At 33.6% G+C, this 23,518-nt stretch overlaps 1 protein-coding gene across 1 annotated transcript; it reads left to right on the top strand.

Annotated features, from left to right (window-relative positions):
- Window positions 1-571: 571 nt before the first annotated feature.
- ODAM (odontogenic, ameloblast associated) lies at window positions 572-7,137 on the top strand. The gene is given in 12 exon segments (XM_060147249.1): window positions 572-622; window positions 715-756; window positions 1,297-1,344; window positions 1,912-1,968; window positions 1,970-2,152; window positions 2,583-2,630; window positions 4,417-4,521; window positions 5,354-5,401; window positions 6,210-6,285; window positions 6,713-6,738; window positions 6,740-6,871; window positions 7,108-7,137. Coding segments are annotated over 12 exon segments (846 nt in total).
- Window positions 7,138-23,518: the final 16,381 nt, after the last annotated feature.

Below are 23,518 nucleotides of genomic sequence, written 5' to 3'. Positions count from 1 at the left end.
AACTATTTCCTTGAATTAGAAAAATTTTGACTCTGTCACTTAGTTTTAATATATTTTAATGTTATTAGACTTTTAAATAGACACTACCTGGTACTGAACTGCTATCAGAGCTTTATTGTGGTATTCTTACCACTACATTAAATAGACAATAAAATTGTTTGCATAATAAAGACCTAGTTCATTGACCCCAGTCATGGGCCTCCCATGGTCCAAAGGACCCACTACCTACAATGTAGAACAGCACAGGGAATGAGGCCATCTTGTTCATAAATTCATTCAACTACATCACATGCCGCCAAATAAGTTATTTGAGGCAAGCTAAAAGGAAAAGCAAACAATTTTTGTTTTTATAAAAAGCTGCTCTGAGAAAAAGAATGAGTTCTGTTACAGATATTTATAAATGTACCTTTTTTATTTTAAATCCTAATATATAAGTAAATACTGTAAAATTCAGCCAACTATCCTTCTGATTGAACAATACCAGCTAATTTACTGTTATCATGATTTTTACACAGAAAATCTTTTTTAAACCTAAGCTTCACAACATATTTCCTAGGTATTTCATCTGAAAATGAAAACTATAATTCTTCTTGGGATACTGGGAGCCACAATATCAGCCCCAGTAAGTGATGTCATGGTACAATTGAAATCATTGTGTGAAACCCACAACAAGTCTTCTTCTACCATTTGTGTTTTTTGTTTTTTTTTGTTTAGCTTATTCCACAGTGCCTTATGTCTGCAAGCAACAGCAATGAAGTTAGTTTAAATACTTAAAACAATGTCCCTCATTTTTTTATTTCTTTGTTTTATAGAAACCCAGTGGGGAAGAGATAAAAAGCTTTCTGTTGATTTATCCTGCAATTCTACCCACTAGCTCTTTATATCCAAATGCATTTCCAATGTTTATGTTTGTTTTGTATACCAAGTTGTTTCTAGAATATTACTTTGCCTCCCTTGTTTGATTGCAAATTCTTTAAAAGTAGAGACAGATTCTTGTATACCTTTTTGTTCTAATAACACCTGATATGGTGTAAATAAGTGTTTAAGAGCATAAAATGACTAACTAAACCACTGGAATGGGCTAAAGTTGTGCAATCTCATATACAGCAGGGGAGGGGTAGTTAAATCCTAACCTCTAATCACTGTCATTTATTATCAGCTTAGTAAGAAAACATCTCACCTCTAACAGGAAATTATGATCAGCTAGCTCTGACTTGTGATATATTTGTAGTAAACGTTCTTAATAGTTTTAGCATGTGCAGTAATCTTGTTTTCATATTATCTTTCCTTCTCTAGTTACTTCTGAACCTTAATAATGCTCAGCTTCAGCCACTACGGCTTCAGGTACCCCTACCTCAAAAATTATTTCAAGAATACATTTCTACCACTCATTTCTTGTGGTACTTGGTATGAGAACAAAATGTTTTCTGATTCTAAAATCTTAATTTTTAAAGTTATGAATTTGTCCTATATATTCTAACTACCATTTGTTTGAAGACTAAAGTAAAAACTATAATCAGGTGAACATTTATTTATTGAGAACTTGTTATATGCCGGGCACAAAGTCTCATAACTATGAGATATTTAAATTAACCATTTTACACAAAGTCATATTCAGCTAAGTGGTTAAAAAAAAAAAAAAGAAGAAGATTTGAAACCAGTCTGGCAACTGCAAAAACTGTAGCCTTTATCCACCTCATTCTGTCCCATATGTCACATTATGAGCACTGGGGATTTAGCATTGTTCCTGTTGCTTGCATGGCTCACAATGTGCCAGGATCTGCCCTTTTTTATAATGGAGCAATGGAAATATAGAAAATGTTTACATTTTGTCTCCTTCTTGCTCAGGAGTGATTTTAAATTCTTTTTGAAATGAAAGAGAAATGCTTCCTTTCTTTTGTGTCTTCCCAGGATCCATTTAATTCATGGATTCCTCCTTTCCCTGGGATTCTACAACAGCAGCAGCAGGGCTCAAATTCCAGGACTCTCCTGATTCCCTTTATCAACTCTCGACCGGTTTGCTGGACAGGTCCCAAATCAGATACCCTTCCCAGGACAGGTCAGTTTTGCCCAAGAAACCCGGGCAGGACAGCTGAACCCCTCACAGCCTCAAACACCACCGCAGACCAAACAGGGCCCTAATAAAATGTAAGTCGGACCTCTTCCATCTTGTTACCCAGAAGAGAGATAACGCACATGGAATGTGAAAAAGAATATGAACCAGCTTTGAAATAAGACAGGAGTTATTGAGCAAGAATTCTTTCTCATAATATATTTCTACCATCACTGGAAGTAATTCCTTATCTTTCTGATTTCTGTCATAAAAAATGCTATTTAAGTCAGCAGTCCAGGACAAATCAAAAGTGTTAAAACATGTCTTGGAAAGGATAACTAGGGAAATATCATCTTTAAAAAAAGGGCAATTTGCGTTAATGATGGTACACACAATAGATGACTTTTTGTCGTCATAGAAGTCTGCTAATACAAATTATACATTTGTATGGCTAGGTCTAAAGAAAATAGCTCTGGAATTTTAAATTAAAAAGTCAAGTATAACTTTTTTATAATTCCTTTTTTGGCAGGTTATGCCCTCTGTGTTCTCCTTCAAAATGCCTCGTGAACTAGCACAGGTAAATGAAAGGAATGCCATCACTCCTATACAGAGATGGCTGTATACCCTCTCCATTGAATGCTTCTTCTATATTTGTAGCTCTTATTCCTACAGCAGGGCTACAAACACGTACAGTGCTATCACGATCTAGATACCACCACTGCTGGGCTGGTAACAGTTTGTTAATATTAGGCTCACTTAAGAGCTCCAAAAGAAAGACCAGCCGAGACTCTTCAGGACCCTTGAGTTTCCAGGACATTACTTTGTTGGGAATTAAAGAGCTCACTAAGCCTTAGGTTGTGTCCTCTCTGCACCTAGAATGCTGGCATTTGGTAACAACTCTGGAGAAATACCATGGGCTGACTTTGCCCAACCCTAAATTTTGGTTTAGAGAAAGATGCATTAATCGGATAAAATACCATATGATACAGAGAGAGTTTTTCTGAGTTATGCTCAAAATATTTTCAGTTTAACTCCAATATTACAGTCAAATGGTGGTGATTTCCATTAAATAACAGAATCTTTAAAAAATGAATGCAAACTAGTAGAATCGTTAAAGTGATATAGAAAACCCTCTTAATGTTTGGGTAGTTAATTTTATAATATCCTGGGCTCAAAGAAATAGTGATATGGATAAATTATATTATTCACCAGCAGAATATTGACCGTTTTGTAAAACATTACACCACTTGGCTTTAATGTAATCATAATTATGTAATTTTGTCCACTCCTATTATAAAACAAAAGTTACCTCTAGACATTATCTCATTCCATGCCACAGCATTTAGAGAGTTAGATACCTGACAAGTGGAATTACTTCATTTTAAGGATCAAGAAACTAAGTCTTTATGAGATTAAGTTCCCAATCCTGATGAAAATAAATAGCTGAGTTAGAATATAATTCTTCACCCTTCCTTTAACCACCTAACCAGTGGCTCTCCAACCTGGCTTTGCATTAGAATCTCTGGTGATGATTTTGAAAATTACAAATGCCTGGACCCTGTCCCACACCTAATGAATAAAAACCCCATGAGTAGATCAAAACTGATTATCTGTTAAAATGTTCAATTAGTGTTTTTGATCGTTAGCTAGGGTGAAGAACCACTGTACAAAATATACCTCTTCTCAAACCACAGTTATCATTTTTTTAGCTCTTATATCCAATAAGATTTCATTTAATTATACAAGGAAAGAAAATAGCACACAAAACCCCATGTATGTACAATGATCCTCATTTTCTATAAACACATATGCATATACAGACATAAGTGCAAGCTAATACATGATAATGTGGGTGGTGAAATTGCAGGTGATTTTATTTGTTCCTTGTCTATTTCTGGATTTTTGAAGTATTCTACAATACTTATGGACTGTTTTAATAAAGTGGCAATTATTAAAGGAAATACATTCCTGCGAATTCATTCATTATGGTAGAATTTCTAATACCATGTTCTGCAGAATATATAGTTTCAAAAAAATAAATGGAAAATGCTGCACAGGCTGTCTTCTTAGATACTTGCAAAGTAATTTATATATAAAGTCCAAGGTGCCCTGTTAAAAAAGCCTGTTATTAGTTGAATTCACTACTTCCTAATGTGTCTGACCAAGCAACATTGAAACAAAGTCCAGTGTCACTTGCAATACAAGTTTACTCTAAAGTTTGGGAAGGACTGCTTCATGTGTTCTTTTGTTCATAAAATTGCTAAATACAAATCAGCTTTAATACAATATTGATATTAGAGGGTATTTTTTTTTTAAGTCTTGAACTAAAGGAAGCTCTTCTATACTTTTCTGTTTACAAATAGATGCTTCTGTACTACCCAGTTTACATGCTCCTACCCTGGGACCAGCCTCAACAAACAGTCGCAGAGTCACCTCCGCAAACCAGACAGCTGCTGTTTGAGGAGCAGGTACTATAAGTGTTTGATTTTAGTTTGACTAGTTCCACCTGAGAATAAAGAAGATAAGGTAAATTTTCAGAGAAGAGAATATCTGATTATACTTAGTGCAAAAACTCAACAGCTTGAACTGGTGGTCATAAAAGGATATAGTGCTTTCTTTTAACATGTCACTAATTTGGAAATATACTCCAAGGCTGAATTTTGAAAGAGTAAAGTCAGTGAATGGACTTCAGCTGAATCAGAGGCCAAAATCTGAATCGTATTGGAAAATGAAGTTTTCTAACTTTTAAAAATCTACCAGCATCCCTTTTCTCATATACATGTGGTTATTATTTTTTTAAATAGCTACCATGATAAAAGGCACTTATGATCACCAGATCTTGAGGTAAAATTAGGTAACATTATTTTGAGTTTTGTGGACCTGCAATAAATTGGTAGAATTCTAATATAAATTCAGGTGTCTCATACATAACTAGATTTTAATTAGAATGGAAATTAGTTTTTTTTTAAACTTATCATCACTTAAAACTTGCCTAATCAATTAGAGAAAACTGGAAATTATGCTTTAAATGACTGGTAGTAGTACTTCCAATTAAGTCATATTAACTTAAAGAGAAAGGGAGAGTTTTAACCTAGAAATTATATGGTGGTAAAAGGATGCTTGGTAATTTAACAATAATTTTTACCACCTAGGACATACAAACTTTCAAAAAAGTCTTTACTATAGTATAATGTGTATATATATATATATATATATATATATATTTCAGTAATCATTTACCACCACATTATGACAAAAATCATCAGAGCAAACCTAATGCATTTTTCTAAATTCTGACAGATGCCATTCTATACTGAATTTGGATATATTCCACGACAAGCAGAACCTGTAAGTAAACGTATACCTTTCACTAAAAAAAAAAAAAAAAAGGAACTAACTTTTGGAACTACTTGCTTCACAAACTATTAAATCTATCATTGCCCTTTAGTCAAAAACCACAAGGAACACACCCCTAGTTGGACAAAATTGGATTTATCCACTCATTGTAACAGGGGAGAACACACACCATGGAGAACTGTGGGGTGTCTTAACAGGAAGGTATTGGAATGACTTCTTACAGGGTCTGGCCTTGTGTCAGGTGATTTTGGGAAGAGTTAAAGGAGTGATGGTTCACCTTGGATTGGGTGTTCTCAAGTAGTGGGGGTAGTTCTGTAATTGGGTAACTTTCCAATTCTTACCTAGAAGGTAATGGAGAGAGGCAAAGACTATGACTGGTAAAGAAACAGGAATTATTCAGATTAGCCAGGACCTAAGGATGTCTGGTATTTCATGCCTTGCACAGGGACCTTGCTTTGGACAAGATTACAAAGTGGTGTTGTTTTGATTGTACTTCATCATGCTCAGAGGCGACCTGTCTGATGTTGGTGTTCTGTAGGATTGTTAATGTACAACAGGAGAACATGAACGTCCAGAATAGAATGTTAGGACGGCTCCTGAAAACACTGCAGCAGAGCTATTGTGTCAGTCCATTTTCTCAGCGTCAGGAGCTGCTTTTCTCTTTCTCAAATCTAAATTATTTTGTTCGTTTTTAAGAAACTAATTGAAGAAGTTGGGAAGGGTTTAACTGCCTTGGGTGCAAAACAACATATTTTATCGATTAATAATTTAGACTTTTTTAAACTTTGCAATTTTTCAGGTTATGCCGAGAGGACAGCAGCAACCAGCCTTTGATCCCTTCCTAGGCACAGCTCCTGAAATTGCTGTGATGGTAAGTTTCCTTACCACACTTTGCTAGCTACTGTAAATAAGCAACTGACAACCTACAGGTCCCTGCATTACTGTTCATTTTAATGAAAATGTTATTATTCCACACAATTATTACTTCTTCCCCCTGTAATCGTTTTCCAAGCAAGATTCAATTCACTCAGTTCATCAAATATTTATTGAGCGTTACTACATGCCAGATACTCTCCTTGGGTACACTCATTTAAAGTTAGGTATTAAGACACATCCATGTTTGCTGGCATATATTTATAGTCTTTCTAAAGGATAGATTATAATCTAGAAAATTAATAAAGGTATTTACTTCTCAAATAAAATCCTTGCTTTGCATCTCAATCCTATTGCTTTATATTCTTCCCAATTCTGACCTTGTCCTTGAACCTGTAACCACTTTTTTTTTGTCACCCTTATAGCCAGCAGGAGGAGTGTCACCATATTTACAAAAAAAAAAAGATAAATTTTAAGCACGCCAATGCAGGAATTTTCATTCCTTCAACTTCACAAAAACCCAGCACAACAAATTTTTTTACTTCTGCTATTGACTCAACTATTACCCCAGAACTCATGGAAAAGAAGGTAGAGTAATCAAAGATTTATTTTATGTAAGAAATTGATGTCTAATAGAAAGTATAAAGTTAGTGCTTAATTTATAGGACTTAGTCTTAGAAATAATGACAGTTAAGATATAGTAGAATATATGGTCTTAACCTTGAATAGGAAGACCAATAATTGCTTACGGATAATCAATTAATCAGAATATAATTTAATTTTGATTTAATAAGAGCTTCTTATGCGTATCCTTTTTTCACTAGGCCAAGACCAATAGCCTAAAGGAACCATAAGATGTTATCCTAATCATTCAGAGTTTGGGGTAGGTATTTGCCAAGAGGCATGCCTTAAGTACCGTGACATGTTGTAAATTAAAAGAAAAAAATTATAAGGAGAACTAATGAAAAGGTGTACAACAAAATAAAAAAAATACAAAGCTAATAATAATTAAGAGATTTTAGCAATTTTTTAAAAATCAAAATAAATTTTTGAGGATCATGTCTGCCTATGCCATAAACTTGGTATAAACTCTGAAAGCACAAATAGTAAATATACTAGGTCCATGTAAAAGACATTCAACAGATACTATGTACAAAGTCAGTTCTCCCAAATCAACACTTCACTTTGCAAGCTAAAAGTTGTAATAATGCCAATACATCTGTATTAGTTTGGAATGAAATAAAGTATCAAAGTGATAAAACATTTGTACAATCACATGGGAATTTAAAATTCCATGATTTTTATTTTAAATATAACTTTAATTAATTACCTGTCCTAATGGGCTTGGTTGGCTATGAAAGTACTGGGTGTTTGATAGAAGTGCAGGTTGGGATGACTCCAAGAAGTAAAAAATACACACTAAAAAGCAAACAAAAAAAAAATTAGAAAAAAAAGCAGCTAACAATTTGGCCTGAAATGGAAAAGTAAAAGGCAAAGATTTTTGAAAACTCCTCCCTGCTGCCTATGAGTCTCTTCTGATTTCTCCTTCTGTGAAAATGAATACTTAACATTCTTCAGATTTAAAAAAAAAAGTCTATAAAATTACAGCCAGAAGTGAATAATGTGAGCAGCTCTTTAGAAGTCTCTTCTGTAATGTAACATTTCATTCAATGCAAGTTTCAAGCTTTTTAATCAGAAATACTAAGGGGATTTCAGTAGAGTGTGACCTTCTGCACCAATGCCAGAAAAGTATTTTATTTCTTTTTAAGCAATTTAGAAAATATCTAGGAAATTTTACAGAAGACAGTCTAATGGTATTAAAATGTTCTTTTATTTTATTTTTCAGAGAAAAGATGTGGCAGTGCCTTGGATATCATTTTAGGCTATTTACTTCCTCAATGTTAACATCAGGTCTTTGAAAAATATAAAATATTTTGGCTCTTCTCCTGAACATTTTACTTATAAATAGTATTATACACTTTAAATGTCACAGAAAAGTGATGCAATCACTTAATAAGCCTTAGCCTTAGCTTTACAAAATTGTATTTCTTTTCAAATATCCTATCATTGCATAATCTGGAAAGTAACAACAATGAGAATAAAGAAAATATCAATTGCTGAATCAATTGTATAATTGCATTAATAAAGGAAGGCTCTGGAAAATGGTGGCATCAATGAGAATAAAGACATCCTGTCATTGGATTTACGAGTGTGGTGACTGACACTAATGAACTAAAGTATGTACTTAACTTTGACATATCATCTCATTATTCCTCCCAGGTCCGTTCAGCTAGACTCCTTCTGATGCACTCCCTATTAAAATCAAAATTATTTGGTGACAGATGTCATTAAGTACACACTCCCAATATGACACAGATACACGGAGAGATGGCTGTCATCACCCAAAAGGATAGCTCCTCAAGAAGATGTATACTGGTTTGGAGAAGCAACATCTAGTACAAAATAGGGCATAGATTCTGGATTTCATCAGATGTGGCTTTCAATATGGCTTTCAACCTTCAGCAAGTCACCTAACCTGAGTCTCAGTTTTCTGGTGTAAAACAGAGATAACAATATTTACCTTTTCAAACTTTCTGAAAGGACTACGTGAAATAACACATGTAAGATATCTGGCTCATATGAAGTATGGCTGTCCCTTGAGCAACACAGTTTTGAACTGCGGGGATACAGTTATAAGCAGATTTTTTTCAATAAATACCTCCAACCATACTATACGATCTGCAGTTGGTTGAATCTTCGGATGAGGAACCACAGATGTGGAGTGCCGGCTGTAAATTTATACATGGATTTTTAATTTTTATTTATTTATTTTTTGCGATACGTGGGCCTCTCACCGTTGTGGCCTCTCCCGTTGTGGAGCACAGGCTCCGGACGCGCAGGCTCAGCGGCCATGGCTCATGGGCCCAGCCGCTCCACGGCATGTGGGATTCTCCCGGACCAGGGTACGAACCCGTGTCCCCTGAATCGGCAGGCGGACTCTCAACCACTGCGCCACCAGGGAAGCCCCTATACGTGGATTTTTGACTGTGTGCGGGTCGGTGTTCCTAACTCCCACTTTGTTCAAGAGTCAATTGTACTCAGAAAATGTTAATTTTCTCCCTTTACTCGTGATTATGGAAGTACTTCTTAGTTATTTTCTCAGCTTTGAACTTTCAGCTGAAATTCTGAGAAAAAAAAATTGACATTCAATATACTTCACGTATTTGTATGTAAATGTGTATTGATGTGTGTGAAACTATTTGTATGAAAAGGAAAATGAATGAATGAGTGAATAAATAAATGAATGAACATGTATTAGGTGGTTTCAAGCAAATTTGGTTAATATTTTACTTTAAAGTTGATCACAATTCCTAGAATCATATCTTTTTCCAGCATTTAGTAATGTTATGACTCTGGAATATGTTACTTACCCTATAGAATAGTAACCCAATAATCACCTATTCTACCTTCATCTTATACATTGTCCTTTTTTCCCCTAAATTGGTGAGTTGAAAGTAATTCTGAGTAATTGACAGACCTCTTAATGTTGGACATGACATGGGGAGTCAAACGACAAGATATCTGTTAAAACGCACGTTCGGCACTTAGGAACATGGTAATTCATGCTGAATGTTTAGAAAACATTCTGGAACATAGCAAGTATTCCACTTCTCTTTTTAAAGAGGAGGAGAAAGGGGATGGTCAGAGACTAAAGAAGAGAAATGAGCACAACATAGCTCTTCTATTTGAAGGTACAGTGAAGAGAAGCAGAACTCAGGGAAAACCACAAAGCTCAAAGCATCATGCTATAATCGTCAAAAACTTGGCAGTATTAGGGGTTACAATAATAAATGCTTTGAAAATTACACAAGTAATATAAACACAATATTAACATATAAAAGCATAAAATCGATAAGTTCTACATAAATAAAATAATGCAAAGATAAACATTGAGAAGTTCCTTCAAGAATAAATATTTTGATAAAAACATTAATATTAAGCTAAGCATGCCAAATTTATTTCTTTATTCTTGGCAATATTAAAAGGACCTTATTACTCTGGATGGTTTTTAAAAATCCAATTTAGTGACTCAGCTTAAAAACTTTCTGAATCTCAGACTGTTCAGTATCCAATCTGTTTCAGGAAGATGTTAAGTCTTAGTAAGGTATTCTTGAGCAACAACTATGTTTGAAAACATGAATACTATAATCACTATCAGTGAAATATTCTATATTTTCAGACTACTTTATAGAAGAGCTTTAAACTCTATCATTTTTGTTACTAAGGTTAGGAAGACAAGAGTGTACAGTTAATGGAAATATCGCCAGGATACATGCAAAGAACTATGTTTTATGTGTGTTTGTTTTAACCCTGGCATCCAAATCTCTCCATCCCAGGCCAGTGTAAGAAAGGCAAAGCAGAAAAACAGTTCAATTTTGAACAGATCTAACCAGAAAAACTTTATGTAGAATAATTTCTCTAGAATCAACATTGCTTATAGTTGATAATCCACACTTTAGCCTCAAAACTTTCCCTACCAACCTACTCCACTGGCTGCTTCCTATCTAAATATATTATAACAGCATTAGTTCAAGACTGATGTACAGAACCCATGCGTGTTCTCACCTCCAATACTGCTTACACAACCAATCCATCATCATAGTCTTGCCATACTTTTAAATGTATAGTTTAAGTTTGATGAGTTTGATTTACATATACACATGTGCATACATATACATATAAATGTGTATACTTTGTAACTATCACTCCTATCAAGTTGCAGAACATTTCCACCACTCCACCTTCCTTCTCTTTTCTGGTCAATCTAGTCTCCCCATTCTCATGCCAAGCTACTACTTTCAAAAATAAAATTTCTATCATCTTGTATTAATTTTGCTTGTTCTGGAACTTTACATAAATTAAATCACACACTATGTATTCTTTTGTTTGTTTGTTTTGTTTTGTATGTTCAAATTGTTGTTGTTGTTGTTGTTTTTAGTATAGTTTTTAGCACTTGTTATGATTGGTGGATTTGTTTTTTTCTGTTTGGTTTCTCTCTTCTTTCTTTTTTAAATTTTTTAAAATTATTTTATTACTTTATACACTGTGTTCTTTTGTGGCAGCTTCCTTCACTCAGTATAATGCTTTTGTGATTCATTCACGTTATTGCTTAAATTGTATGTTACATTATATGAATATATTACAGTTTATTTATTCTCCTATTGAAGAACATTTGGGTTGTTTCTAATTATTTACCATTAGGAATAACAATGCTATGAACATTCTTGTACAAGTCCTTTTGTAAACATATGTTTTCATTTCTCTTGAGTAAATACCACAAAGTGGAGATAAATCATAGGGTAAGTTTATTATAACTAACTGCTAAGTAGTTTCCAATGTGGCTGTAACATTTTATACTCTGGTCAGCAATGTGTCACAATTCTAATTCCTGCACATTCTGGTCAACATTTAGAACTGTATTTTTAAGTCATTTCCATGAGTTCCTCTTCTATCAAACATCCCTTCAAAATTAACCTTCACAAAGTTTGACCTCTACCCTCTCTTCTCTCTCAGAAACCACTGGATGAACATTTCTATTGCTGTGACTTTAATAAACATATATAAGTTATCCCTGACTCCTAAATCTGTTCCTCAACCTAATATATTAAACAGTTCAGTCTATATCTACTCTAATATACTATATATTTTGCAGCTTTAATTTGCATTTGCCTGATGACTAACAATATGTTGTTTTTCTATGCTTACTGACAATTAGTATATCTTTTTTTATTTTTATTTTTTTGCGGTACGCAGGCCTTTCCGGTTGTGGAGCACAGGCTCTGGACGCGCAGGCTCAGCGGCCATGGCTCATGGGCCCAGCCGCTCCGCGGCATGTGGGATCTTCCCAGACCGGGGCACGAACCCGTGTTCCCTGCATCGGCAGGAGGACTCTCAACCACTGCGCCACCAGGGAAGCCCTATTTTTTGAATCAATTTTTCAATCATATTCTTATGATTGATTTGTAAGAGCTTTTTACGTATTCTAGATAACATACTTGGCCCAATAAATGTTTTTGTGAATACTTTTTCCAGTCTGTAGCTTGTCTTTTCATTCATTTCTTAGCGTGGTTTTTGAGGATTGGAATGTTTGGTTTTTTTTTTTTTGGTGTAGTTAAATTTGTCAGTTTTTTGAAGGTTAGTGTCTAGTGTGCTAATAAAGAAGTCTTCACCTACCCCAAAGTAATGAATATATTCTCCTATGTTTTCTTACAGAATTTTTAATGGTTTAGCTTTTACATTTAAATCTATAGTCATTGATTTTTGTGTAGAGTGTGAAGATAGGGGTCAAGGATAATTCTTTCCATAAAGATATCTAATCATTCCAGGATAATTTGTTTAAAAGGTTATCTTTTCCTTATTGAATTGTCTTTGTATCTTTATTGAAAATCAATAGACTTTATGTATCTGCATCTATTTTTGACTATTTTATTCCATTTAACTGCTTTTCTGTCTTTGCATCAACACTAAACAGTCTTTATTACTATAACTTTATGTCTTTTGCATTTCTATATAAATTTTAGAAGTGGATTGTCAATTTCTACCCTGCTAAGTTTTAATGGATAGTGTTGAATCTCAAGACCAAACAGGAAATACTTGGCATCTTAACCATATTGAGTATTCCAGTTCAGGAACATGGTATATACTTATTCAGGCAATAATAAGAAAGAATTTTTTGACTTTAAAATGCTTATATAAAAATAGAAGAAATGTTTAGAAGCAATGATCTAAGCCAGGGGTTGGCAAATTATAGGCTGAGGGTCAAATCTGGCCCATGTCTGCTTTTTTGTAAATAAAGTTTTATTGGAAGAGAACCATATCCATTCTCTGACATATTATCTATGGCTGCTTTCACCCTACAATGTATGAGTTGGGTAGTTGCAACAGACTGTTTGGACCACAAAGACAAAAATATTTACTATCTGGCTCTTTCAAAAAAAAAAAGTGGCCAGATAGTAAATTTATATTTTATATAAATTTTTATATTTATCTCTGAAACGTTCTGTGGTTCTCAGTGTAGAGGTCTTGCACTATTTGTTAATTATTTTTCTAAATATTTTTATGTTTTTAAATTTTATTTTCCATTTTTAGCATATAGAAAGGCAGTTGATATTTTTTTTATATATATAGCAGGTTCTTATTAGTCAACCATTTTATACACATCAGTGTATACATGTCAATCCCAATCTCCCAATTCATCACACCACCACCACCACCCACCACTGCTTTCCCCCCTTGGTGTCCATACATTTCTTCTCTACATCTGTGCCTCAATTTCTGCCCTGCAAACTGGTTCATCTGTACCATTTTTCTAGGTTCCACATATATGTGTTAATATGCTATATTTGTTTTTCTTTTTCTGACTTACTTCACTCTGTATGACAGCCTCTACATGCATCCACATCTCTACAAATGACCCAATTTCATTCCTTTTTATGGCTGAGTAATATTCCATTGAATATATGTACCACATCTTCTTTATCCATTTGTCTGTTGATAGGCATTTAGGTTGCTTCCATGACCTGGCTACTGTAAATAGTGCTGCAATGAACATTGGGGTGCATGTGTCTTTTTGAATTATGGTTTTCTCTGGGTATATGCCCAGTAGTGGGATTGCTGGATCATATGGTAGTTCTATTTTTAGTTTTCTGAGGAACCTCCATACTCTTCTCCATAGTGGCTGTATCAATTTACATTCCCACCAGCAGTGCAAAAGGGTTCCCTTTTCTCCACACCCTCTCCAGCATTTGTTGTTTCTAGATTTTCTGATGATGATGCCCATTCTAACTGGTGTGAGGTGATACCTCATTGTAGTTTTGATTTGCATTTCTCTAATAATTAGTGACGTTGAGCAGCTTTTCATGTGCTTCTTGGCCATCTGTATGACCTCTTTGGAGAAATGTTTATTTAGGTTTTCTGCCCATTTTTTGATTGGGTTGTTTGTTTATTTAATATTGAGCAGCATGAACTCTTTATATATTTTGGAGATTAATCCTTTGTCTGTTGATTCATTTGCAAATATTTTCTCCCATTCTGAGGGTTGTCTTTTCGTCTTATGGTTTCCTTTACTGTGCAAAAGCTTTTAAGTTTCACTAGGTCCCATTTGTTTATTTTTGTTTTTATTTCCATTGCTCTAGGAGGTGGATCAAAAAAGATCTTGCTGTGATTTATGTCAAAGAGTGTTTTTCCTATGTTTTCCTCTAAGAGTTGCAGTTGATTTTTGTACATTGAACTTGTATGCAATGATCTTGCTAAATACACTTATCAGTTTCCACAGTTGCTTTGTAGGTTCCATATTATTTTCCACCAAAAAAACCCCAAAAAACAAACAGGTTTTCTGGAAATAAAAATAATTTCACTTGTTTCTATTACTCTGTACATTTTTTATTCCTTTCCTCACTTTGTTACTCTGACTAGGGTATCCAGTGTAATGGTGATTAGAAAGAATAAAAGTGTATATACTTGCATTGTTACTGTTATTAGGAGGAAAGCATTCATTATTTAACAATTAAGTATGATGTCAGCTGAACATTTCCCATAAATTACCTTTAAGGATTGTGGAAATTCCCTTTTGGTGAGAAATCCTAGTTTGGTGAGAATTTTTATTATGAATGAGTGTTGACTTTTGTTAAATGACTTCTCTGCATTTACTGAAATAAAAATATGAATTTTCCCTTTGATTTGGTTAATGTAGTAAATTACATTGTTTCACTTTTAAATGTTCAGTCAACCTTTCACTCCTGGAAAAAAAAATGCTAATTTGTTATAATGTGGTATCTTTCAAAAATATTGCTTTATCTTATTCACTAATATTCCATGAATGATTTTTGCATCTGTGTTTGTGAACACTATTAGTCAACAATTTTATTCTCTCATAATGTCCCTGACAGTTTTATATTGGGGTTTGGTTTCATAAAATGAGTTGGGAAATGTTCTATTTATCTATATTTTAAGAGAGTTTGTGTATTACTGGTATTATTTCTTCTTTAAATGTTTGACAGACCTCACTGGTGAAACCATTTGAAACTAGAGCATTCTTTGGGGGAATATTTTTCATTATAATTCAATTATTTTATTAAATATAGGATTGCCTCAATGCTTAATTTCTTATGTAGTTTTAGCAAGTATGTCTTTCAAACAACTTGTCCATTTCTCTAAGTTGTCAAATTAATAGGCATGCAGATGTTAATCAGGCAACTTTATTTTCCTTTGAATGTCTGTCAAATCTGTAGTTACGGTCTCTTTCCATAATCTCTACTTCCTCTTCTTTTTTATTTATCTATCTAGTTAGGAGTTCATCAGTTCTGTATTAAATTTTAAAAAAAGTTTTGACTTCATTGAATTTTTTGTTTGCTCAGTTTTTATTTAATTGATTTTTGTTTCTTCTTATTTTCTTTATTCTATTTGCTTCTTAAGACAAACGCTTATAACAGGTGTCAGTGAACTTTTTTTTGAAAGGGCCAGATAGTAAATATTTTTGGCTTTGTGGTCCAAACAGTGTGTTGCAACTACCCAACTCATACATTGTAGGGTGAAAGCAGCCATAGATAATATGTCAAAGAATGGATATGGCTGTCTTCCAATAAAACTTTATTTACAAAAATAACAGACATGGGCCAGATTTGACCCTCAGCCTGTAATTTGCCAACCCCTGGCTCAGATCATTGATTCTAAACATTTCTTCTCTTTTTATATAAACATTGTAAAGCCAAAAATTTCTTTCTTATTATTGCCCTCCTTTTTAACTCATGAGTTAGAGAGAAATATGTTGATAAATCTCTAAATACTTGGGGATTTTCAACATATGTTATTGTTAATGATTTGTAATTAAACCCATTTAAATCATATTCTGTATCATATGAGAACATATTTTATACCATTTTATTCCTATGAAAGTTATTGATCCTAGTCAATGGCTCAAACTTTGGTCTGTCTTGGTGACTATTTCCTGTGCACTTTAAAAACAATATATATTCTGAAGTTGCTGATCCCCATGTTCTAGAAATATCGCTTAGATCAACTTGATTAATTGTGTCATTCAAATTTCCCCTATTTTGTCAGTTAAATATAAAAGTGAAAGTCTGAAACTGCAATTGTTGATTCATTTATTGTGCCTGCTTCTGTCAATTTTTTCTTCATATATTTTGAAGCTCTGATTTTATGTACACATCTGGGACTAATATGCTCTTGAGGAACTGACCTTTTAATCATTATGACATGACCCTAATTAATCTCAAATAATATAATTCATTTTGAACCTTATTTTGTCTAATATTAATGGTGACATGCAAGCTTCTTCTGATTAGTGTTTACATAATATATCTTTAGCATCCTTTTCTTTCAGTTTGTCTTTATATTTAAAGTATGTGTCTTATAAACAGCATATAGTTGGTTCTTGTTTTTTAACCAGCCTCAACATTTGTCTTTTAATTGAAACGTTTAGTCTATATAAATTTGGTGTAATTATTAGTATGATTGGGTTTAAGTACACCCGTTTGCTTTTTGTTCTCTATTTGTTACCTGTGTTTTTGTTTTCCTGTTTCTTTTTTGAGTTAAACATGTATTATTATTTTTCCTATCCATCTCCTTTATAGGCTACTTAGCTAATAGATATGTATCATTTAGTGTTTCTATGAAAATTATACTATATATCCTTAACTTATCATGGTCCATCTGGAATTAATATCCTCTCTCTTTACAGGTAACAAAATTATTTTACAATAATATAATACCATTTACATCTCTATTGTCCTTTGTGCTAATGTTTTCATGTATTTCACTTTACGTCCATAAATTTTTAAAGATTTTAGAAAAAAGAAAAAATATGTTTATACTTACTGACATATTTACCAACTTTAGTGCTATTCCTTACTTCCTATAGGTATGAATTTTTATCGGTATAATTTCACTTTAACCTCAAGAACTTTCTTTAAATTTTACTTAGTTTGTGTCTGATGATTGTTAATTTCCTCCACTTTTATTTCTCTTAAAATTCTTTTATTAAGCCCACATTTTTATAGATTATCTTTCTGAATGTAGAATTCTAAACTTACAGATTTATTTCTTTTTACACTTTGAAGATGTCATTACATTATCTTCTGGCCTCCACCGATTCAGATAAAAAGTCACGCATCAGTCATACTGATGTTTTCCCATATAAAATTGCCTTTCTTCTTGAGCTGCTTTTGAGACTTTCTCTATATCTTTGGTATTAGGTGGTTGACTATAATAGGCAAAAGTGTGGTTATCTTTATATGAATCCAAATTGCTGTGCACTGACTTTCCTGGATTTGGCATTGGTTTTTGACCAAATCTGGAAAAAATTTTCTCAGTTCCATTTTGACTATTTTTCTGTTCCATTTTCTCTCTTCTCTCATTCTAGAACTTCAATAATGTGTACATTAAATTACTTGATATTATCCCTCAGATCATTGAGCCTTTGTTAATTTTTTTTTTCTGAGTGGTTCAGTTTGGAAAATTTCTATTGACCTTCTTCAAATTCATTGCTCTTTTCATCTATTATATCTAATCTGCTTCTACTATTAATCTCTTCCAATGAATTTTCATTTCAAGATTTTAAAATTTAAGTTCTGGGATTTTCTTTTGATTTTTCAACAATTTTCTAATCTTTTCAGAAAATTTCCAACATTTCACTCAATACATTAATCATATTTCTATTAATCCTTCAACATGTTTAATCCTATTTACTTGAATATTCTTATATGTTGATTTCAATAGATTGTGGGTCTGTTTCTATTGACTGATTTTACTTTAGAGTATGGGTAACATTTCCTTGTATGATGGCTAATTTTATCTGTCAGCTTGACTTGCAGCAGAGTATCTAGATTAAATATTGTTTCTAAGTGTATCTGTGAAACTATTTCTGCACAAGATTAGCATCCAACTCAGTGGACTCAGTAGAGTAAATTGCCCTGTCCAAAATGGGTGGGCAGCATCCAATCTGCTGACACCCTGAATAGAACAAAAGGCAGAAGAAGAATACTTTGTGGTTAGTCTAAATCTTCTCTTACTCAAATAAAAATGTATTATCTTTTTAATATATAGTTGTTTAAAGTATATAAAACTAAAAGACTATCTTTTTTACATGTTGTAGCCTTTTGTCCAAACAGGTTGGAATGTAACCCCTTTTGATATAAAAACAAATTTTTAAATAACAGATTATATAACTATTTAAAATCTCTACAGCTTCCTTATGATTCACTAAGTAGATTTTTCCCTAATTCATTTCCTATTACTTGTGGTTAGGAACTGACTAATTCTGTATTCCAGTTACACAGTTTATTAGATTTATGATCTTAGATATTTAACTTCTAAGCCCCCTTTTCCTCATCTGTAAAATAAGAATAATTGCATAGCTTATCCCACAGGGCTATGGTGAATATATACAATGTATTTCATGTAAAGCATTTGTCAGCTTCTAGCACATAATCTTTTTGACAATGGTAATAGTGAGTAATGTAAAGCTAACAGAACATTTTCTAATTATGTGGATCCTTTAGGATTTAGTATAATTAAAATCTTTATTAAATACAGAAAACTTTTTATATTTTGATAATTCAAGAATAAAAATAAGGGGGGAAACTTGAAATTATGGACCATGAACATGGTAAAGATCAGATATGTATCTGAAGGAGACTCACAGTTTGACTTTTGATTGTAACACACTGCCATATAGAAAACAGCATTTTTATTTAAATTGTTAAAGCTATGAGGCAAACAGGAAACAAATGTTGTCATTGTTATTTTAATGCTGAATAAATGTGTGGTTATAAAAGATTAAGAGACTTGTCCAAGTTAAGTGGAGGAGTATGATTCAGATCCTGGATGCAACACTTTGTAGGCCACTTTCTTAACCTCTACATGAGAAGAACCATCGGCAGAAAATGTCTACTCAAGAGGAACCACAGGAAGTGTCTACAGAGCTGTGTGTAACACAGACAGGGTAGCAGTACTGTAAACCATGTTTTATATCAAACTATTTAGGTTCTGCTTAAACGGTTTAGAAAAAAATGTAATAGTTCATAGAAGGAAGTCATTGATTTTTTAAGGTTTCTTATTTAACCATTACTAAGTTGAATTTTAGAAAAGAAAATATTTATTTTACAGAGGGAAAGGGAAACTTTTGGAATGGGCTACATAAGCTGTTTGTAATATAGGTCAAATACAGCAATGTGGGCTTTGTAAGCCGTTTATTACATATATCAAATATGAGGATTTCCATCATTTGATCCACACAAAAATAACAAATTACTAATAGAACTTGGTATAAAATTCAAATTATCCTGATAAAATTATGTCTCATGAATATAGGGCAAAGTAAATAAACAGAGATTTTCAGCAGTCGGCCTTTGGACTTCAAGCTATGGTGTAATTGATAAAGAACACCAGGAAATAACCAAAGCAATTTCTGAAAAACCTAACTTGTTCTCTCAGTAAGTATTTATTAAGCACGTACTGGGTGCTAGTGTGAGCCAGGCCCATTCCAGGGAACAGCACGGTGGACATGGGGCTGTCCGGCCATGACTATGCCACTTGCTGGTGCTGACTCCAGGCATGAGAACTCTAGGACCACTTTCCTTTTTAACAGCTGGGGGTCAGGTGTGCCATAAAGACTGGGGAATTGACAACCACTCAATTCTACAACACTGACACATAGATTCTGATTCTATTACAGGAATCCACAGTCACTAAAGTCACTTTTAGTTAGATGTATAACATTTTCAGAGGCTTTGAAGAGAATTCAGATTTGTCTGCATCCATTCTCTTAGAGGGAAGACATCCCAGACTTTTTAATATAAAATTCCTCCTGAGCATTGATATGTATGCAAGCCTATTAATAGTTAGCTCATTTCTCATGGCTTTCAAGTCACAAAAAAAGAGAGATAATGCCTAAAGAAAATATATGTACTAAATTTCTACAAACTATTTCTAACATATAGCAAATTTATATATATTACAAGATGTGGAAAATAAGATGTGGAACAAGATATTTTTGCTCTCTTATTGAAGTAATAGTGAGTTAATCTACTGCTAAGCCTTCCCATAGTGTGGCTTACAATGTGTATTTCCTTACCACTAATTCTAATCTTTGATGAGAATACACCTATGGGATTTTTTATTTTATTAATTGTTAAACTTGTTCTAGCAGGAATTTTCATCTCTGTTTAACACCCAGTCTGAGAGTATTATAACTGAAAGAGTACAGAGAGCTCATCTAACCAATTCCATTGGCTACGCAAAAATCCCCTCTACTACACCTCAGCTTGTGGTCACTCAGCGTTTCCTTGAATATCTGCAGAGATAGGTGGTTTTAACTTAAAACAATTTTTTATAGGTTATTTTTAATATCTTGATATATTAATGTTTCACTTCTGCCCTCTGAGTTCCCCACAATGAACCTAAAGTCTTTTTCCTACGATAGACTGTTCGGCTTCTGAAGACCACTCAATGGACAAACATTCAGGTTGCTCTTCCTTGGGTTATCCTTGCCATTTGAAGGACAGCCAGGTGCTGAAGACTTTGCACAGGAGATTCTTGTATCTATAATTTTTGTTCTGTTAGGCAAGGGTGATTTCTGTTTATTAGATTCTAGGCATTTGAGTTCAGATTAACACGAGAAAGGAACAGCAGCTTCGATTGCCTGAATTCAGCCAGTGTTACAGCTTGTTAATACGTGGTGGGTTGCTGTGTGGAGAGTAGTTAGAGCACCAACCAGAAAGAATAAAATTCCCTCCTGATACTGCTTGACTTCAAAATTCCCTACTTATTTTCAGATTTAACTAACATATCAAGCCCTTATCTGGTTCTAATTACTACATAAGGTGCTTCCATATACCTTGATATTAGCCAAAAAACCTAATCATCTGAGGAACCCTAGGATGTGTGGCAGGAGTCTGATTTACTCAAAACTTCAGATCTGATGCTGATGAGCCATCATTTATGAAGTCAGACTGCATGCTGAGTGTTTTTATACATTTCATTTCACTTAATTCCCAATTCCAGAGGTAATTATCTTTATCTTCACTTTAAAGATAAGAAAACTGAGACTCAGAGAGTATGACTTTCCTACTCATAGCCAATAAGGAAGATCTAAAAATATAAACACCAGTCTCAAATCTACAACTCTTTCTAACTCATGCAGCTTGTGGGTATTTATGGCTGACATCTTCATTATTCCTGCCACATAGTAGTAGCTAGAATTTCAAGAACAGGATAACCATGGCTTTATGCAACTTGCTAGCTTAATCAGGACTACTTGTGGGCCTACACAAATGGAAATCAAAGATTAGGAAAGAAAAAAGTTCTCATTAGAAAGGCAAATACTTCATTATCTTGCTTATATGTGAAAACTAAACAACAACAACAAAACTCACAGAAACAGGACTATCAGGGGTTAGGGAGTAGAGGAAATGGGCAATGGTTGTCAAAGGGTACTAACTTTCAGTTGTAAGATGAATAATTTCTGGAGATCTAACGTACACCATGGTGACTACAGTTAACAATACTCTCTTGTATACTTGAAAGTTGGTGAGAGAGTTATATCTTAAATGTTCTCACAACACAAACACACAAAGCTAACCATGTGAGGTGATCCATGTGTTAACTAACCATATTATGGTAATCATTTCATAACGTATACATATATCAAACCATTACATTGTACACCTTAAACTTACCCAATGTCACATATCAAATATGTCTCAACAAAGCTGGAAAAAATATTATGTATTTTAAAATATTTATGAATGAAATTATTATTTTTAAAACACTTTTTCAGTTGTGTATGTGAGTGTGTATACTCAGTTATGACATATCATGCATTTTTTTTCCTATGAGTTTCATTTTAAAAGGTTTAAAAGCCACTTTGGAAGAATATGATGAAGATGGGTTGGAGAGAGGAGAATATTGGAGACAGAGAATCTAATTAAGAGGCTATAGTAACAATCCAAAAGAGAATGAAGGACTAAATTAAGGAAATGGCAATAGAATGGAAGAGACTGAGTCCTGGAATACACAAAAAGGAGAAACTTAATTATCTTTATGCCAAAGGGAAGGGACAAGGAATGGAAAGGATAGAGTGAGTCTTAGATTTCTGGCATGGATGAATGATTGACTAATGACCATCGACCATCAGCTGAGGAATTAAATAAAAGTGAGGAGAGATTTGGAGGGGAAAATAATAGGTTCAGTTTAATTCAAACTGAATATATATATATATATATATATATATAATTCATACCCATCAGACATCTAAGTGGAATATGCAGTTAGATTAAGACTTCAAGCTAAAGATATAGGTCAGGGAGTCAGAAGTAAATTACATTATGCAGAGCACATGTAGACTAAATAAATAAGTGGTCATGTACAATGAACTGAGGAAAAATAATCAGCAAAGTCTTAAGGGTGCTATCAAAAAAGCTGAAAAGGAACAAGAGAAGTGGTTTTAAGAAACCCAGGGAGAGAAAACTAGTTTTCTAAGAGGGAATATTCGTCACTATTAAATACCAAAAAAATGTCCATAACGTGAGGTCAGAAAAGCATTTATTATTTCCACAATTAAGAGGTAGCTGGCAGCTTTGGTCAGAACAATTTCAGATAGGTGTAAGAAATTGAAACACACTCGTAAGATGGAAGTGAATAGTATGTTATACACACGTGCATACATACATACACTTGCATGTGCACACACACACGCACACACACACAACCTGTTATCCTAGTCCTGGGGAAACTGACTCTAACCCCAGCTTGGTTAAAATGAAAAATGATATCCAACAATATACTAGTTTTAATAAATTAGGTTTCTAACCGAAGCAGTTTTCTTTGAATCAGTGAGATGAGTTTGAATGTTCAATTATAGGCAAAGAAAGTTTAATGTTTCTCTGGTTTTGCACTGATTTTTCTAACCTTCTGCTACAGTGACAGTACAAAGCACTAGTTAAGAGTGTGGGTTTTTAGAACCAAATTGCTGGTATTCAGTACCATCTCTGCCAGAGTACTAGTTATGATACCTTAGACCTGTTATTACTGCTCAGTCTCTTTATCTGTAAAATGGGGATGATGTTGATAATAGTACTTTGCTTTTGGAGTTGGTTGTTTTGAGGATTAAATGTTATAATACATACAAAGTGCTTAGATTTGTGCTTGAGCACTTAA

Source organism: Lagenorhynchus albirostris, chromosome 4 (genome assembly GCF_949774975.1).
Source record: "Lagenorhynchus albirostris chromosome 4, mLagAlb1.1, whole genome shotgun sequence".
Lineage (NCBI taxonomy): Eukaryota > Metazoa > Chordata > Mammalia > Artiodactyla > Delphinidae > Lagenorhynchus > Lagenorhynchus albirostris.
Note: the sequence above shows the minus strand (reverse complement) of the source record. Positions and strands in the feature narration are given on the sequence as shown.